We start from the raw sequence: 18309 nt of genomic DNA on the forward strand, positions 1-18309 counted from the left end.
ACCGAGAGATCATGACCTGAGCTGAAGTCGGAGGTCCAACTGACTGAGACACCCAGGCGCCCCTAAGAGTTATTTTTTTTTAATGGCAAAGCTAAACTATATTCTTTAGGGGTGTATATATACATGGGTAGAAAACTGTAAAGAAAATCAGTACATGATTATCAGAAATTCAGGATACTGGATAAGTCTGGAGAACTAACCCATGTGATGAGAGAGAACTATGTGGGGGCCTCTGGGTCTGGCGAGAGCACCTTTTACTGCACTTGGGTTGTAAATGTGGGAACTTTTATCATATAACCATCCACTGATTGTGCGTGTTTGTTTATACATCTTGCGTATATGCATTATGTTTCATAATAAAGGTTTAATAATGTAAAAAGGGATACAAAAATACTTTGCAAAGTTAAACTGCCATATGGTTGCTAATGGAATGAGGGACTTTTATAGTCCTCTTGCTTTTTGTGATTAAACTTAAAAAAAAAAAAAAAAGACGGCTTTTTCAGTTTGGAGATCCATCTATCAGAACGGTATTTTCTGAGGACCTATTTTAGAGGTCAGCACAACAACACTGTCTTACTCATACACAACATAGTTGGCTCCTATGTAACCACAAAGTCAGAACATTTTTGTGTCTGGTATTGAGCAATGCTGCCTTCTAAACGATTCCCATAAATTCTGTTTCCACCGTCCTGGAGAGAAATTATTCAAGGAAGGTCAAGGATAAGGACAGAGCCTTCCTATACCTGGATTCACTGTCTGGGAACTTGGAAGTGTTGGAAAAACAAAAATCAAAACCCAAAGAACATGGCAATTCCTAAATACAGAATTAGCTCAGTTTACTATTGAACAAAGAAAAGGCCCAGAATGCCTGCGGGTAGCCTGTAATTGGTTACAAAGATGTAAGTGTTCCGCTCTATTTACAAGGAGTTAAAACCACAGTTGACACACATCACCTTTTAGTAAACAGTCAGCAGTTACTGGATTTGCATTGGTATTTTGTATTAGTCGTGCCTTTTTATTTTCTGATGTGTTGACAGCTGGGGCCTTGCTGATCCTGGAGAGACTAGACAATTTCTAGAGATAGCAAACAACTCATCTGGGAGCATATCTTCCATATGCATATCAACCAATCCAAAAAAGCCCATAAACCCCAACTACCTCCTTTATCTATATACAAATTGCATAACTTATATAAACTTTATGTAACTATTTATAAATATTCATATATTTATTTTGTATGTATAAAGTATTTATAAGTACATTTTAAATTTGTATTCATACATTTATATTTAATATTAATCAAATATTTCTCAAAAGTCATCATATATGCTGTCCAAGAAACACTCAACAGATTCCAGACCTCCGGTTATGGGGCCCTCTTGCTCAACCAAGTTAAAACCAGAAAGAGACAAGACGGCTTAACTCACACACTAAAACCCATTATGCTTATCTCTTATCACACTTTCTCTAAGCATTGAGGAAGGTGTTTTGCAATGACCGGAACATTCCAACTGCCAGACCAGAAAAGCCCGCACCCCACGCATCCCCTTTCCTGCCCGAGAACCTCAGATCCCGTGCTGAACACAGACCCAGCCCCATCCCCCTCCACACCCTGATCACGTGCTCTCTGTCTGCTCTCTGCCTGCTTTCCTGCAGCAAACCAACCCCTCCACCTCTCCTTATAAAAATCTAGGACTCCTGGGGCACCTGGGTGGCTCAGTCGATTAAGCATCTGACTTTGGCTCAGGTCATGATCTCGCCGGTCGTGGGTTCGAGCCCCGCATCGGGCTCTGTGCTGACAGCTCAGAGCCTGGAGCCTGCTTCAGATTCTGAGTCTCCCTCTCTCTCTGCCCCTCCCCCGCTTGTGCTCTGTCTCTCTCTCAAAAGTAAATAAACGTTAAAAAAAAAAAATCTAGGTCTCCTTCTTGCTGGCACAGAGGTTGCCACCTGCCCCAGCTGTCAGCACCCAAAATAAATCCCCCCTTCTCTTCCAAACAAACCCTCCTCTCTTGAATTATTGGGGGCAGGAGGGAGTGGGGTGGGGGTGGAAGGAGGTGGGAGTAGGGGGTTGAAGGGGAGCGGGGGTGAGGGTGCACTGCTGGCCTGGGCAGTGTCCTCCCATTCATTTCCTGACTTACAGACTATGATTGATCATTCGGTGACAGCGCCTGCCCTCTTTGACTGAATGCAAATATGTGCCTGTGCATTCTGTGAGTGCCCTCAGAGAGACAGGAATTACTCTAGAATAGGCAGAATAAGTGGGGGCTATTTCCTGGTTATTCTTCTAACATCACAGCTTCATTATTTCGCTCAAAAAAATTCTCTAAAAATCAGAAATGTTAATTTTGTGTGTGTTTATGTTCATGTGTATCCATGCTTTAAAAAAGGCGGGGGGAGGGGGGATTCCCACATCCCCTTCTCTCACAAGGGGACACATAAAGACTTCTGAATTATCAGACACTATTGTTGGCCTTTAGATTCTTTGGAGAGTTCAGTTATCTCCCACAGTGCTTCCCACCTTCCTGGAATGGAGGGCTGGGCAAATGTATCTCCTGGCATAATTTCAGTCTCGAGGGCTCTAGCTCCCATGGCTATTGATTTTCTCTCTCTCTGACAAAAGGAGATAAAAAGAAGCTTTCTGATGTAACACAGTCCCCCAGGGCCTCTATCCTCAGACAATTTTGTCAGTCACCCCGTAGACCAAGGCAAGATTAATTAATCAAAGGATTAATTTAATGCTGGATTCTGGGGAGGTTTTATCAAGAAAGCGTCCAAGCATAAGAAGTGAAATATTTGTGAGGGCCTAGAGGGGGGTCTTTCAGACCCTGGCAAGTAGAAGTGAGAGCCCGGAACCCCACTGCTTGTGGAGGTTTCTGGACAGTAGGCATGGTTAGAGAGGAGATATTGAGGGCAAGAAAGAGCCTCAGAAGTTGATAGTTTTATATTCATTTTTATGATGGTGCAGAATTTGAGTGTATGCAGGCATTTTCAGGGACAGGGATTGTATTTGCCTCTTCACCTTCCCCGGCTCACAGGTGAGCATCTTACCATCTGTTTTATCTCGATCCGTCAGCACTGCCAAGAGCCTGAGAGTGCCAGACCCTGGGATGTGGGGGTGGGGTGTCTATTTTAATGTCCACACATGAACTTTCATAGAAGCTGCCCTCTGTCTGATGGAGGGAGGGTTCAGCCACGCTTCCTCATAGGGGAGTGATGGTGTGAAGGTTTTACTGGCAACAGGGAGTCCACTAACTCCAGGGCCTCTTCTCTCACTTTTCATTTCAGCAAAGGGCATCAGGTCTGAAATGCAAACAATAATGAGGGAAAGGTAAGAAGGAAGGAGTTTAAAAGTCAGCTCAAAAAACTGGTTGGAGAGGTGCCTGGCTGGCTCAGTAGGTAGAGCATGCAAATCTTGATCTCAGGGTTGTGAGTCCAAGCCCCACATTGGGTATAGAGCTTACTTAAAAAAAAAAAAAAAAAAAAAAAAAAAAAAAAAAGACTGGCTGGAGTTGGAGAGACTCTTGATCCTAAGATATGAGGGAGCTGGCTGACTTAGAACAAGGAGACAACACACCCAAAGCCAAGATTGGTCCCTGTCCCGTGCTTCCTGCTGCCTGGCTGGGGAAGGTGGGTTGAGTGGAAGGAAGCATCCTGTCCTGAAGAAAGAATGTGCACAAAGCCCAAGGCAAACAAACCATGATAGAGGGGCTCACAGACAGTCCTGTTGGAGAAGCTGCTTACAGGAGCTTCCAAAAGCCAGCAATGGGAGAGTGTGCTGCTCTGTGGATGTAGCATTAGCAAAGAGACCACTTGGAAATTCTGGAAGGGAAAGTGAGGTCAGGGAAACAGTGTTGAGGGTGAGGGAAGGAAGGGGGCCTTTACTGGGTAAGACATTGGGGAGATATATAGTCTTCAGAGATAGAGGATTCAAGGTACCAGGGCAAATGGTACTGAGTTCACATCACGCTCCAGACCAACTGACACTTCTTGGAGGTAAACCAGAGTTGATCTGCATGGTTTCTCAAGGTGAAGAGTAGGGGACTGTTGACCAATCCAGTGAAAGGACGACCATGCTAAAGCCAGGTGAGTGAGTGGGAGAGCTCCAGGGCAAGAGTATCCAAGACCATGGACCCACAGCTGGTGAGGTCCTGGCTCCTGCCTCAGGCCACACAGGTAGATAATTCTCCAACAGAAGAGAAGAACATAGCATGACTGGAGCAGGAAAGCCAAGGGTTTACCTAGAGAAGCAGGACCTGAACAATCCATTATTTTTTGTTAGAAAGTAGGATGTGAAGAAAAAAACATAGGAACCCTGGAATCGCACCAGCTATTGTTCAAAAGTTGATTCTACCACTTGTTTGCTGGGTAACCTTGGATTGGTGTATGAGTGTGCGGGGGTCACAAACTGGGTGGTCTAAAGCAAGACATGTGTTCTCTCACAGTTCTGGAGACCAGATGTCCGAACTCAAGGTGTTGACAGGATTGATTCTTTCTGGGGGTTCTGAGGGGGAATCTGTCCCATGGCTCTTTTCTAGATTCTGGCATCTCTGGCAACCTTTGATGCTCCTTGTCTTTTATCTGGGGCAGTCCAATCTCTGCTTCCATCTCCACATGTCCACCTTCCCTGTGCCCGCTCTTAGAGGACACCCTGAATCCAGGATGATTTAGGCTCAAGATGCTTAACAGTTACATCTGCAAAGACCCTCTTTCCAAATAGGGACACACTCCGAGGTTCCAAGGGGACATGAATTTGAGAGAAACATTATTCAACCTAATATACTCAGCTATTGCCCTTCTTTGAATCCCTGCTCCTTCACCTATACAAGGCAGATGATAATACCTACCAGCAAGATTAAGCTTATTCTTTTTTTTTTTTTTAATTTTTTTTTTTAACATTTATTTATTTTTGAGACAGAGAGAGACAGAGCATGAACGGGGGAGGGGCAGAGAGAGAGGGAGACACAGAATCCGAAGCAGGCTCCAAGCTCTGAGCTGTCAGCCCAGAGCCCGACGCGGGGCTCGAACCCACGGACTGTGAGATCGTGACCTGAGCTGAAGTCGGACGCTCAACCGACTGAGCCACCCAGGCGCCCCAAGATTAAATTTGAAAAATGCCTGTAACATACCTAAAATGATCTGGCCCAAAATGTCAATAGCGTCAATGTTGAGAAACCCTCAACTGAAACCCATCAGCCTTTCTCTGACCTTAGCAGGGTGTCTGATGCATAGTAAATGCTTAAAAGGAATTAGCTTCCTTTTCTTCCCTTAGGTGTATGGGTTGAGGGGGAGGAGATATGGGTGAAATGAGAAGAGCTAAGTACACTGTCCACTTGCAAATCCTTTGACAAGGTCCAGAGGGACTGTTTGGCTATGAGTTTGCCCCAAGGAATAATGATTAAAAGAATAAACCCTTCTCTATACAGAGTCATGGAAACAGTGCAGTTCTCCAGGGATTTCAGTTGGGACTAGTCTTATTAATATTTCCTTTAAAATGTATCTGGAAATTCAACTTCACAGATTAATCTCTAGGCATGCATGGGACACGAAGCTCATCTCTGTTGGATGACCAAGACAATGGACTCAAGAGATCTCCCAGAGGCTCAGCTCCAGGTCAGAGAAGAGTTGATGGGTATCAGTTGAAGGGTTTCTCGACCTTGGCACCATTGAAATTTGGGACCAGACAATTCTTTGTGGTGGGGGCCATCCTGTGCCTTATAGGATATTCAGTAGCATCTCTAACCTCTACCCACTAGATCCATTAGCACTCTGTCATGACAATCAGAAATATCTCCAGACATTGCCAATGTCCTCTGGCCAGGAAAGAGGGCTAAATTACCTCTGGTTGAGAACCACTGACTTAGGGTAAGGACAGGGAAATTGTCATTTCAAGAGAGCAGGACTGAGAACAAACTTGATCAGTTTTTGCCATGCAACTGGACAAGAATTATAATGTTGAATAACATCAACAAAAAGAGCTAATATTTATTGAACAGTACTACAATATCCCAGACATTGGGCTAAGCACCAGGCATACATTACCCGACTATAGCTGAATTTTTTTAATGTTTACATTTCCTTTACGATATGAGTAATAGTTGTGAACTTAAATCAAGAAATTACCACATGGTTGTCATTGTGCTGAGCTCTTTAATTCACTATCTCATTTGACACTCAGAGCTACTCTTACGAAGAGGTGTTATTTATCTCCATAGGCAGATGGGGAAACTGACTCCCAGAAAGGTTAAATAACTTGTCCAAAGTCACAAAGCTAGGACACAGCCGAGTTGGCATTCGAACCTTGCTCTAGCCCAGAGTATATTCTCTTAACTATATGCCAAACAATCCAAACACACTACATTCCTTCTCCAGCCTCATCCTCTCCTATTATCTTTGGCAAAGTCTCCCTAGTTGATATCTAATCTCTTTGGAATACAACCTCTGCTTTGGCTCCAGGACATCTGGGATGGGCGTATTCCAATATTACACTGGGATTGACTTGGACTCCTTAGCTTGGGGATAGAGAGTTTAACTGTAAGTACAGGTGGATAGGGCTTGCCTGGAGGGTAAAGGCAAGACTTTGCTATTCCCTACCTCCTGACCAAAGCAGATATAATGAATCAATTATTTTTTTTCTTACTGAGACTGTGCTCTTCATCCTTCTTGAGACTCCAGAGCAACCCTTACCAAACAATTCTATTTGGCATGCAAGACAAAACTACTGCCCACTGAGACTCCTTCCAAATATCCCCTTCTTCCTGCAGATGGGTGATGCCTCCTGGAGGATGGGGGAATCAAATCAGTCAGTGACCTCAGACTTCACTCTCATGGGGCTCTTGAGCCACTCGGGGCCACATCTGGTCCTATTCTCCCTTGTGGCTGTCATATTCACTATGGGCCTTCTGGGAAATGCCATCCTGCTCTTCCTGATCCGCACAGACTCCAGGCTCCACACGCCCATGTACTTCCTGCTCAGTCAACTCTCCTTATTGGATGTTGGCTTTCTACTGGTCACCATCCCCAAGATGGCAGCCAACTTCCTGCAGGGAGAGGGTTCCATCTCCTTTGGGGGTTGTGCAGCTCAGATGTTCTTCCTGATGCTGATGGGTGTCTCTGAGGGTGTCCTGCTATCCCTCATGTCTTACGACCGCTATGTTGCCGTGTGCCGCCCCCTGCATTATCCTGTACTCATGAGACGTCAGGTCTGCCTGCTCATGGTGGGCACCTCCTGGTTGTCAGGTGTGCTCGTGGCCTCCATCCAGACCTCCATCACCCTGCACTTCCCCTACTGTGCCTCACGCACTGTGGATCACTTCTTCTGTGAGCTACCGGCTCTGCTGAAGCTCTCTTGTGCAGACACCTCTGCTTATGAGTTGTCGCTGTCCATCTCAGGAATGCTGATCTTGCTTCTGCCCCTGTCACTCATCGCCACCTCCTACAGCCATGTGTTGAGGGCCGTTCTCTGCATGCACTCAGCAGAGACCCGACACAAGGCCTTCACCACCTGCTCCTCTCACATCACTGTTGTGGGGCTCTTTTATGGGGCAGCCATGTTCATGTACATGGTTCCAGGCACCTACCACAGCCCACAGCAGGACAACGTGGTCTCCCTCTTCTATAGCCTTGTCACCCCCACCCTCAACCCCCTCATCTATAGCCTGAGAAACAGAGAGGTTCGAATGGCTTTGGTCAAGGTTCTTGGCAGAACTGGCTTTATGTCAAAGAGATGACCTCATGGAGGATTCTGGGTTGTTTCTGGGACCCTCCCTTACAGCTGAGGCCTATCCTTCATTTACAATTCATGTGGTGCAAGGTGTACTATATCCAACTCCCTTTCTCTTCCAAGAGTTGCTTTTTCTCTTGGGGATTTATAGAAAACAAGAACCCAATCACTTAAATAAGAGGAGGAGTTGTTTGGTTGTTTGTTTGTTTTTTTTTTCAGTGTTAAACAGAAGGAAATTTTACTGAAATAATGTTAACCCAACAGCTTGTGGATATTTTGGTCACCTGTTATTGTTCTGGCTTACACCCTATTCTTATACATTTCTGCAGAGTGAGTGATGGGTCTGGGATCCCATCTCTGAAATCCGAGTAAGCCATGGTGGTTCTCAGTGGTATCTTTGTTTGAGTCATATTTTTAGGTTTCACTGAAATGGAAGACTGTCACTCACGATGACCCTGGTTGGACAGTCCAAGCATGTGTTATATTTACTATCTCAATTATTATGAAGCGGTTGTAAGATGGTGAAGACCACTCTTATCTGAATGCCCAGGCCTTCTAAGATTGGATGCTGCCATTTTTAAACTTTTGTTGTCATCACCATTGACTACAAGAGTTAAGATTACTCAATTAAGGATTTCCAGAAGAATGATACATCCCTACTCTTTGTCTTTGCAGAGATATTTACCTAATGTATCTTTGGGTTAAGAATCAGAGCTGTTATGCATACCAAGGCTGAGTTGACACGTTATCCTAAGCATTTTGAATGATGGGTGTCAATCTATGTGTGTGGAGGTATTGTGTGTGTCAAGGAAAGGAGTTATTGAGTGAGGGCTTTTAAGTATTTGAACTATGTCATCAAGCCCACATTTAAGCCCAAGTTCCATTTTCAGAGCTCTCTTGGACCAGTCAACATAGGTATCAGGGATGATACCTGTAGAATACTATACTACTTGTAGTACACAATATTGCAATATACTATCACAATTTGACTACAGTATAGTATCAGAGTAGTATAGTATGGTATTAGAGATGACCTATACTGGAATTTATGTGGGTGATAAACTTTTATTTATAAAGCCAACAGGGTTTCTATTGTCACAGCATATACCCTCAACAACCCTCTGAGTCCATACTGTTATTGTCTTATGTATAGATAAAGAAACTGAAACATGGGGAGTTTAAGTAACATACCCAAGATAACCCAGCTAGGAAGTTGCTAGGATTCTTTTTTAAATTTACATCCAAGTTAGTTGGCATATAGTGCAATGATTTCAGGAGTAGTTTCCAGGGATTCATTCCCTATGTATAACACCCAGTGCTCATCCCAACAAGTGCCTTGCTTAATGCCCCTGGCCCATTTAGCCCATCCCCCCACCAACAACCCTTCCAGCAACCCTCAGTTTGTTCCCCATATTTAGGGAGCTAGGATTCTAACCCAGGCTGCCCGAGTCTGTGTTCAACATATCACAGTGCTTCCAACAGGCAAATGTCTCCTGAAGACTAGAAAGGAAATTGTAAAAATCAAGGCAAGGAAATACAGCATTCTGGTGAGAATTCTCTTGTCTCCTACTGGCCACAGTCATCCTTGAGCTGATCACTCTGAGGTCATAGGTGAAACGAAGGTCAGGAGACATGAGTGGAAGTCCCTTATAATGGTTTTGCTGCTCTCAGGACTGGGCAGGTGAGTGGGGCGGGGAGGGCGTGTTTTGTGCAGTTTTACAAACCAGCAAGAATAAGCTGGCCGGGATCCTGAGTCTTCTCTATTGCTCTTCTCTTTAATTTCTACCCCCGCTCTTCCCAGACCCAGTAAAGCTTCCCTGAAGTTACAAAAAACAGACTGGATGTGTGTATATTTCTCCCCAAATTTGAGATACTTTTAAAGAAATATTCCATTGTAGAGACGCTTGGGTGTCTCAGTCAGTTAAGTGTCTGACTTTGGCTCAGGTCATGATCTCACAGTTCGTGAGTTCGAACCCCACGTTGGGCTTTGTGCTGACACCTTGGAGCCTGGAGCCTGCTTCGGATTCTGTGTCTCCCTCTCTCTGTGCTCCTCCCCTGCTCGCACTCTGTCTCTCTCTCCCTCAAAAATAACCAAACACTAAAACAATTTTAAGAAATATTTCATTGTACTCGATACAACAAAGGTAATATAGAAAAGAGTAAGGTTCTGTGAGGCTGATTAGTTTTATTTCTTAGACTTTCATGAACATTAGCATGAGAGGCTTTAAGCAAGTTCAGTGGGGAAAATGATGCCAGGCCTGGTTCGGGCTCTTCCTCTGCCTTCACCTACACCACTGACCTTGTCAGAAGAACTGAGTCTCTCACTTCCTCTCAATCTCATCACACCCAGCTGTTATCTCTAAGAGATGAGTGGCTTCATCATAAAGTACACACATTTTTTTTAATAGATATTGCCAAATTACCGTGCAAAGATTGCCACCCACACAGGAGACTGGTCATTTCCCCAACTATGTCAACAACATTTTGAATAATAAAACTTCAAAATTTTGCCAGTTTCTTGGAGGAAAATTCTATGTCTTCGTTGGTGTACTTTCAATTTCCTTGATTTCTAGTGAGAGGGAGAATCTTTTCCTAAGTTTATTGGCCATTCAAGTTTCCTTGGCTATGTATCTCTTATAAAAGTATGGAAAGCAAATTATGAAAATACTAATCATAAGAAAGGTGGCGTGTCTATATCAATATCAGGAAAAAAACCAGACTTGAAAGCAAGGAGAATTACCAGAGATAAAGAAGGACATTTCAGGGGCACATGTACCCCAATGTTTATAGCAGCACTTTCAACAATAGCCAAATTATGGAAATAGCCCAAATGTCCATCGATGGATGAATGGATAAAGAAGATGTGGTTTATATATACAATGGAGTACTACTCAGTGATGAAAAAGAACGAAATCCTGCCACTTCCAACAATGTGGATGGAACCGGAGGGCATTATGCTAAATGAAATAAGTCAGTCAGAGAAAGATATCGTATGATTTCACTCATATGTGGACATTGAGAAACTTAATAGAAGAGCATGGGGGAAGGGAAAGAAAAAAACATATACAGTTACAAAGAGGGAGGCAGACCATAAGAGACTCTTAAATACAGAGGACAAACTGAGGGTTGCTGGAGGGGAGGTGGGTGGGGGGTGGACTAAATGGGTGATGGGCATTGAGGAGGACACTTGTTGGGAAGAGCACTGGGTGTTATATGTAAGTGATGAATCATGGGAATCTACTCCTGAAGCCAAGAGCACACCGTATACACTGTATGTTAGCTAACTTGACAATAAATTATATATTTAAAACAAGGATACATCATAATGAGAAAAGGGTCGATTCATCAAGAAGATATAAATATAGATGTTGTGGAGGAATTCCTTCCTCATCCCCACTCACGGTGAAACCCTCTTCCATGATGTGTAACCCAAACCAAGCGCTAGGGGACGCTAGTGTTTCAAAATCAGGTGGATCATTCCCAAGATTTTCCAGAGGCATATTTCACATAACTTAGGGGTCTAACGAGGCCTTTATTTCTTTCCTCAAGCTTCAAACCTGGGCATTGCCCACTGGCCGTCTGCAGCATCCCAGGAGCTTCTGAACCTAACTGGGACCTAGGAATGAAAACAAAATTTTTTAAAAAAAGGAGAAAAGCAGAGTTTTGCTCCAAAGCACAAAAGTAAAACCACAAAGTTGAAATCAACAAGTGTTTAAAGAAATGACTGTCAAGTGAAATGTTACATCAATTTCACTCATTGTTGGCTTCGGAATTTATAAAAGTGACAATACAGCCCCCCCACACACACACACACACAAACCTGTACACAAATATTCACAGCAGCTATCATTTGTAATAGTGAAAAACTGGAAATGACTCAAATATCCTTCAACACATGAATGCTTGAACAAACACCGGGAAACCATACAATAGTATTCAACCCTCTGTATTAGTTATCTCGGGCTAACTGAACAAAGTACCACCGACTGGGTGGTTTAAACAACAAAAATGTATTTTCTCACAGCTCCAGAGGCCAGAGGTGTCTGTCTTCTTATGTCTTCACATCATCTTTTCTCTGTGTCTTTGTGTCCAACTGTCCTCTTCTTATAAGGACATCAGTCATAGGGGATTAAGGCCCACCCTCAGAGGTCATTTTAAACTTATTAATCTCTGTAAAGACCTTATCTCCAAATGAAGTCATATTCTAAGGTACTAAGGATTAGTACACCAACATCCGAATTTGGAGTGGGGAGCACAATTCAGCCCATGACATGCCCAGTAATAAAAAAAAAAAAAAAAAGGAATAAAATGTCATGATACATACAACAACTTGGTCACATTTCCAGGGCATTACACTGAGTGCAAAAAGCCAATCACAAAAGGTTACACATTGTGTGATTCCATTTCTATGACACCCTCAAAATGACAATTTTATCCACACCTGTGATTAAATTGCATACAACTATATAGATACATTGTACTAATGTGAATTCCTTGGTTTTGATTTTGTACTACATACTTATATACAATGTAACTGCCGGGTGAAACTGAGTGGAAGGTTTGCAGAATTCGATGTACTATTTTTGAAACTTCTCATGCATCTATAACTACTTCAAGATAAGTTTAAAAAAACAAAAAAAATTACTTTGGTAATAAAAACTCATTCTTGGGTTAAAAAAAATCCAGTGGAAGTCATTTATATTTTTGCTTTTTAACTTAATGGGAAAGTCCACTGATGCTCAAAGTATCCAGCTAAAGGTTAAATAAGCAATATACTCATGGTAACAAAATGATTTCAAGCGAGAAATACCCTTTTTCCTCAAGAGATCATTTCCTCCTCTTCTTTTTTCTTAAAGTTTATTTATTTATTTTGAGAGACAGAGAGAGGGGAGAAAGAATCCCAAATAGGCTCTATGCTGTCAGCACAGAGCCCGATGTGAGGCTCAATCTCACAAACTGTGAGATCATGACCCGAGCTGAGATCAAGAGTCAGACGCTTAACCAACTGAGGCACTCAGGCACCCCTCCTCTTTTTCACAGAGAAAAATACACATATTTTCACAGATAAATATATTTTTAATGTATATTGTTCTTAATTTGTCTTATAGAAGGATTGCATACTTGGTAAAGTGCACGAATGGCTTGAGTTATCCAGATTTCCCTAAACCACCCTCCATGTAACAGACAAGTAACTTAAAGAACGTTCCTTGAAAATAATCTGCAGAAAAAAATTAATTTTAAAAACGCAAGCACAATACCTATGAAAGTGACTGAGGCTAGGACCCTTCACTGGGTAAAATGTGAGAGGAAAATACCATAATCAGTGACATTGGCAGATTGCATTTTCCAAGGATGACCATACTAATATCTGCCGTCCCACATACTGTTCTTACAATGTGATGTTGATACTCTTCCATCAAAAAGTGGGGCGTAAATATCCTCCCCTTAAATCTGGGGGGGAGGGGCACTGTGACTATGTCAAAGTGGCCCCAATGTGACTTCCAAAGCTGAATCATTAAAGATCATACAGTTTCCACCTGGTCCTGTTGGGATGCTCACTCTTGGAACCCAGCTGCATGTTGCAAGGAAGCCAAGGTGTAACATGGAGGCACCACCCAGAGGTGTTGCAAGCCAGTCCCAGCCGAAGTCCAGCCGACATCCAGAATGCACTGTGTTCAATGATTCCCACCCTCAGCCTTCCAATGGAAGAGGTGAACTGGCCTTGCCAAGCCCGTCTCAAATTAAAATCCATAAGCAAACAAACACAGTTTTACTTCTTCCTTTCCAATTGGATGCCCTTTATTTTTTTTTTCTTGCCTAATTGCTTTGGCTAGGACTTCTAGTACTATATTGAATAGGAAAGGTGAGAGTGGGCATCCTTGTCTTGTTCTTGATCTTAGAGAAAAAGATTTCAACCTTTCACTGTTGAGTATGATGTTAGCTATAGGCTTGTCATATGTGGCCTTTATTATGTTGAGGTTCATTCCTTCTATATCCAATTTGTTGAAAGTTTTTGTCACAAAAGGATGTTGAGTATCGTCAGATGCTTCTTCTGCATCTAATGATATGATTATATGATTTTTACCTTTCATTCTGTTAGTGTTCCATATCACATTTACTTACTGTATATGTTGAACCTTCCTTACATTTCCGAGATAAATCCCATTTGATCATGATGTATGATTCTTTTTTAAAATTTTTTTTTAACATTTATTTATTTTTTGAGAGACAGAGAGAGATAGAGGATGAGTAGGGGAGGTGCAGAGAGAGGGAGACACAGAATTGGAAGCAGGCTCCAGGCTCTGAGCTGTCAGCACAGAGCCCGACACAGGGCTCAAACTCACAAACCATGAGATCATGACCTGGGCTGAAGTTGGTCGCCTAACTGACTGAGCCACTCAGGCGCCCCATGATGTATGATTCTTTTAATGTGCTATTGAATTTGGTTTGCTGATATTTTGTTGAGGAATTTTGCATTCATGTTCCTCAGAGATATTGTCTTGTATTTCAAAAAGATATCTGGATGTTGAAGTTCATTGCAGCATTTTTCACAATAGCTGAGATACAGAAACAACCTAAGTGTCTATCATCAGATAAATGGATAAAGGAATGTGATATACAGATGGAGATTTATCGATATAGATAAGAGGGAAATAATGCCGTTCGTGACAACATAGACGAACCTGGAGGACATTATGCTAAGTGAAATAAGCCAGGCAGAGAAAGACAAATACTGTATAATTTCACTTATCTGCCGCATCTGGGAGGGGGAAAAACATCAAACTTATAGAAACAGAGCAGAATGGTGGTTGCCAGGATTGGAAGGGAGAGAAATGGGGAGGTGTTTGTCAAAAGGTACAAACTTTATGAGTTATAAGATGAACAAGTTCTGAGGATCTAATGCACAGCGTGGCTACTATAGTTAATCCTTCTGTATCATACACTTGAAATTTGCTAAGAGAGTGGGTCTTAAGTGTTCTCATCACACAAAGAACTTTGGTAACTGCAAGAGATTATTGATGTGTTAACTCGATTGTGGTCATCATTTCACCATGTATACACATACCAAATCATCACATTGTGTGCCCTAAATATATACTGAATTATAATTCAATAAAGATGGGGGGGGGATTCAATCTAAAAACAAAAGAAAACAAAACAAAGATATTCATAAGCAAAATAAATGTTCTTATTGATGTTGTTTAAATCCACTAACTTTGGGGGTTATGTGTTGTAAAGCAATTGATAAATGCAATAGCAGGAATAGAAGTCCGCCTCCCGGCAAAAAATGTGAAAGTATCAAGAAGACTGTCTTATATACACATGTGTAAGCATTAATATTAACCATTATATGTGCCTGGACGTGTAAGCTAAGAATAATATGAAGCTGCCGTAATTATAAATCTACTTAAATAGGGTTCATTTTCTTCTTGCTTTTTGTAAGTTAGCATTTACAGGATGTGGTTCATAAAATACTGTATATTCTATCTGTAGCAGATGTATCTATTTATAAATAAGCATGAATATATGCTTACATGTTTTTTTTCCTATAAAAAGCTGTGTGAAAAAAAGAAGTGTGGAGGTCCTGCTTAAGGATGGGAGCCATGGTAGGATTTTGAGCAGGAGAAGAGCACCTTGGGTTTGTCACAGGACGCAAGGGTGCCAGGGAAGTTCTGCCACTTCCAGAGCCCTGGAAGAAAGTTCTCTCCAAGAAAAATGTCTCAGAGATCAGGGCCTCTACAGAAGTGGAGGAAAAGGAAAAGGAAAGAAATGATGAGAGTTACTCACTTTCCCCAAGAGGCCACATCTAGTGGTGGTTCTATACACGGCAGACGATTATTTGGCTTCTGGATCCCTAACAAGGCACTCAGGGGCTCACCCCCAAGGCAATGGGCTATGAGCACTGAAACTCCTTCCTGGGGGACCACAGACCTACCTCCCCATCACTCAAAGCCCCAGACCCCATTCTCCACGCAACCCAACTCACCACTTACCAGATACCTTCAGATCCAGAAGACAGAAGTGTATGGACCACCGTGGGCTTAGTGCCTGACATCATAGCTCACGTGCCAGGTGAGTGGGAAGAGAGGTAGAACAGGTGGGAGCAGAAAGAAAGAGCAGGAGTTCTGGAGATAGCCAGACCCGCTGTGTGACCTTGGACAGGTGACTTTGCCTCTCTGAGTCTTGACTAGTTAGTCTTCATATTGTACGAATGGGACTAGAAAGTCTTCATGTGTGTAAGCCGTGCTAACTCCTGGGCTGGGATGTTTTATACGAACGGGCTTTGGAAGCAAATGGACCTGAGTCATCTGACCTCCTTGCACCTCAAAGTCTTCTAGGGAATGGGAGTAATAGTTGCTACCTTGGAGAATCAGATACACAGAATCACTCACATAGTGAACCCTCAGTACAGGTGACCTCTTGGTAGGAAAAGCTATTGCAGGGTTGCTGGCAGGGAGGCATGTGAGGTTGCAAACAGGAGAAACTTAGCACGTCTGACTCCATATTCCTCCTATTTTCCTTGCTGCTATGATCCGTAGCTTAGAAACTTCTGATGAGCCCTGCGGGGAGACATGTTAATCATCAAAGGAATTTTGCTTACAGCTGAGATTTGCAAAAACTGCTTTTTTTAACCTGAAACCTACCTCACTTGAGATGAGAAAGGATGTACAGAAATGACTGCGCTAAGTTCAAGATTTTCAGGAACGATGTGAGCAGATTTCTGTATGTAAGGATCAGCTGACCAAGAACCAAGAAGTTTCACGACCTTCCTGGGATGTCGGTCACTTTTTGACTCCAACTTCCTCCTGTTTCCCCCTTTTGCTAACACAAAAGAAGCTCAAATTTCATGCCCAGGGAGATGGCTCTTTGGGACAGAGCCAGCCATCCTTGGCTCCCTACCCCAAACAAAGTCACTTTCCTATCCCAACATCATGCCTCTTGATTTATGGGCTTGTCGTGCAAGGAGTTTGGACTTAGTTACAAGGTTACTTTGGGGATTGTCCAGGGGACAAGAGAGAAAGGGGAGATAATAGAGTGACCAGTGAGGGCATAGAATGGTTGTCCAGGAGAGAGATGAGAGGCAGGGGGCTGGAAAGGAGAGTAGGGGACAGGAAGGAGGGATATTTTAGGAGGTAAGAGAAGCAGGGAGTGGTGACCTATTGGCCATGGAGGTGAGGCAGCACAGATAGGGGTGACAACACCCAGGCTCTGGTTTGGGGGTTCAAGGAATATCAGGGAGGCTGGGAAGTCCTGGAGGATGTCCACCAGTGGATGCCCAGGAGGGCGACATCAGCCCGAGCATTGTGGTCAGAACCCAGATACGGGCCAGTGGGCCCAGGCTACTTGTTGCTGTTCCCACTTTTTTCTTTGAGAATGGAAGACAGGAACCAAGAACTTCATCAAATGTGTGTGAGAGAGACAGACAGTCAGACAGAGACAGAGAGACACAGACACAGAGGCACAGAGAGAGAGAGATAGAGAGAGAGACAGAGAGAAACAGAGGCACAGAGAGAGACAGGGAAAGGAACAGAGACAGACAGACACAGAGACTTAGACCGAAACAGAAATACAGAAAGAGACACAGAGACAGTGAGAGACAGAGACAGAGAGAAACAGAGACATACACACGCACAGAGAGGAACAAAAAAAGAAGCCTTTGGATTTCAGGCATTCAAAAAAATGTTCAATATCTTTCTTGTGACCGGTTTCACAGGCCAAATGTATGCCATTCATCGCTCGTAAGGCACACGTCAAAAAAATAGTAATAAAAATCAAAAGGAAAAAAATTTAAAGTATAGTTTACAATAAACAAACATTAACCCTCCTCACAGGGGGGTGTCACAGATGCAACTGAGACCTCGTGAGTCCCTTCCCCTGTCCCATCGTTTCCCTCCTCCAAGGTAACCACTGTTCTAAATACGGCCTTTGTCATGCCCCTAGGGGTTTTACAATCTTTATATAAATACGGTCACTCTACACATCCTTCTGAAGCTTGCTGTGTTTTGCTTAGAACCATGTTTTTAAGATTTATATCAGCACACGTGGCTCTGGTTCATTTGCTTCCGGGGTGACAGTATTCTACCATGGGAATACACCCTCATGGATTTCTCCATCTTTCTGCTGAGGGTCATCTAGCTATTTTGTAATCTTCCACCATTATGAGCAGTGTTGCCAATGGTTTGCTTTCCAAATTTTTTCTTGTGGCTAAAATACACATGATGTAAAATTTACCATCTTAAGCATTTTTAAGTGTCCAGTCCAGTGGCACTAAGTACGTTCACACCACTGCGCGGCCCTCCCCACCATCTGTCTCTGGAACACTTTTCGTCTTGTAAAACTGCAACTCTGTCCCCGTGAAACACTGACTCCCCATCCCCTCCCCCAGCCCCTGGCTTCCCCCATCTACTTCCTGCCTCTGTGACTGTGACTCCTCTAGGGAGCTCACAGAAGTGGAATCGACCTGTGTTTGTCCTTTTGTGACTGGCTTACTTCACTCAGCATGATGTCCTCAAGTTTCATCCATGTTGTAGCCTGGGTCAGAACATCCTTCCTTTTTAGGGCTGTGTAGTACTCCATTACATGGATAT

At 43.1% G+C, this 18309-nt stretch overlaps 1 protein-coding gene across 1 annotated transcript; it reads left to right on the plus strand.

Annotated features, from left to right (window-relative positions):
- Nucleotides 1-6782: 6782 nt before the first annotated feature.
- LOC122213353 (olfactory receptor 2Z1-like) lies at nucleotides 6783-7727 on the plus strand. The gene has a single exon (XM_042927478.1). The coding sequence runs from the start codon at nucleotides 6783-6785 to the stop codon at nucleotides 7725-7727; it is 945 nt and encodes a 314-aa protein (XP_042783412.1).
- Nucleotides 7728-18309: the final 10582 nt, after the last annotated feature.

This window comes from Panthera leo, chromosome A2, assembly GCF_018350215.1.
Source record: "Panthera leo isolate Ple1 chromosome A2, P.leo_Ple1_pat1.1, whole genome shotgun sequence".
Classification (NCBI taxonomy): Eukaryota; Metazoa; Chordata; class Mammalia; order Carnivora; family Felidae; genus Panthera; species Panthera leo.

What these genes read in the sequence shown, in the direction of transcription:
- LOC122213353 (XM_042927478.1), top strand. Translation starts at nt 6,783, where the DNA reads ATGGGGGAATCAAATCAGTCAGTGACCTCAGACTTCACTCTCATGGGG.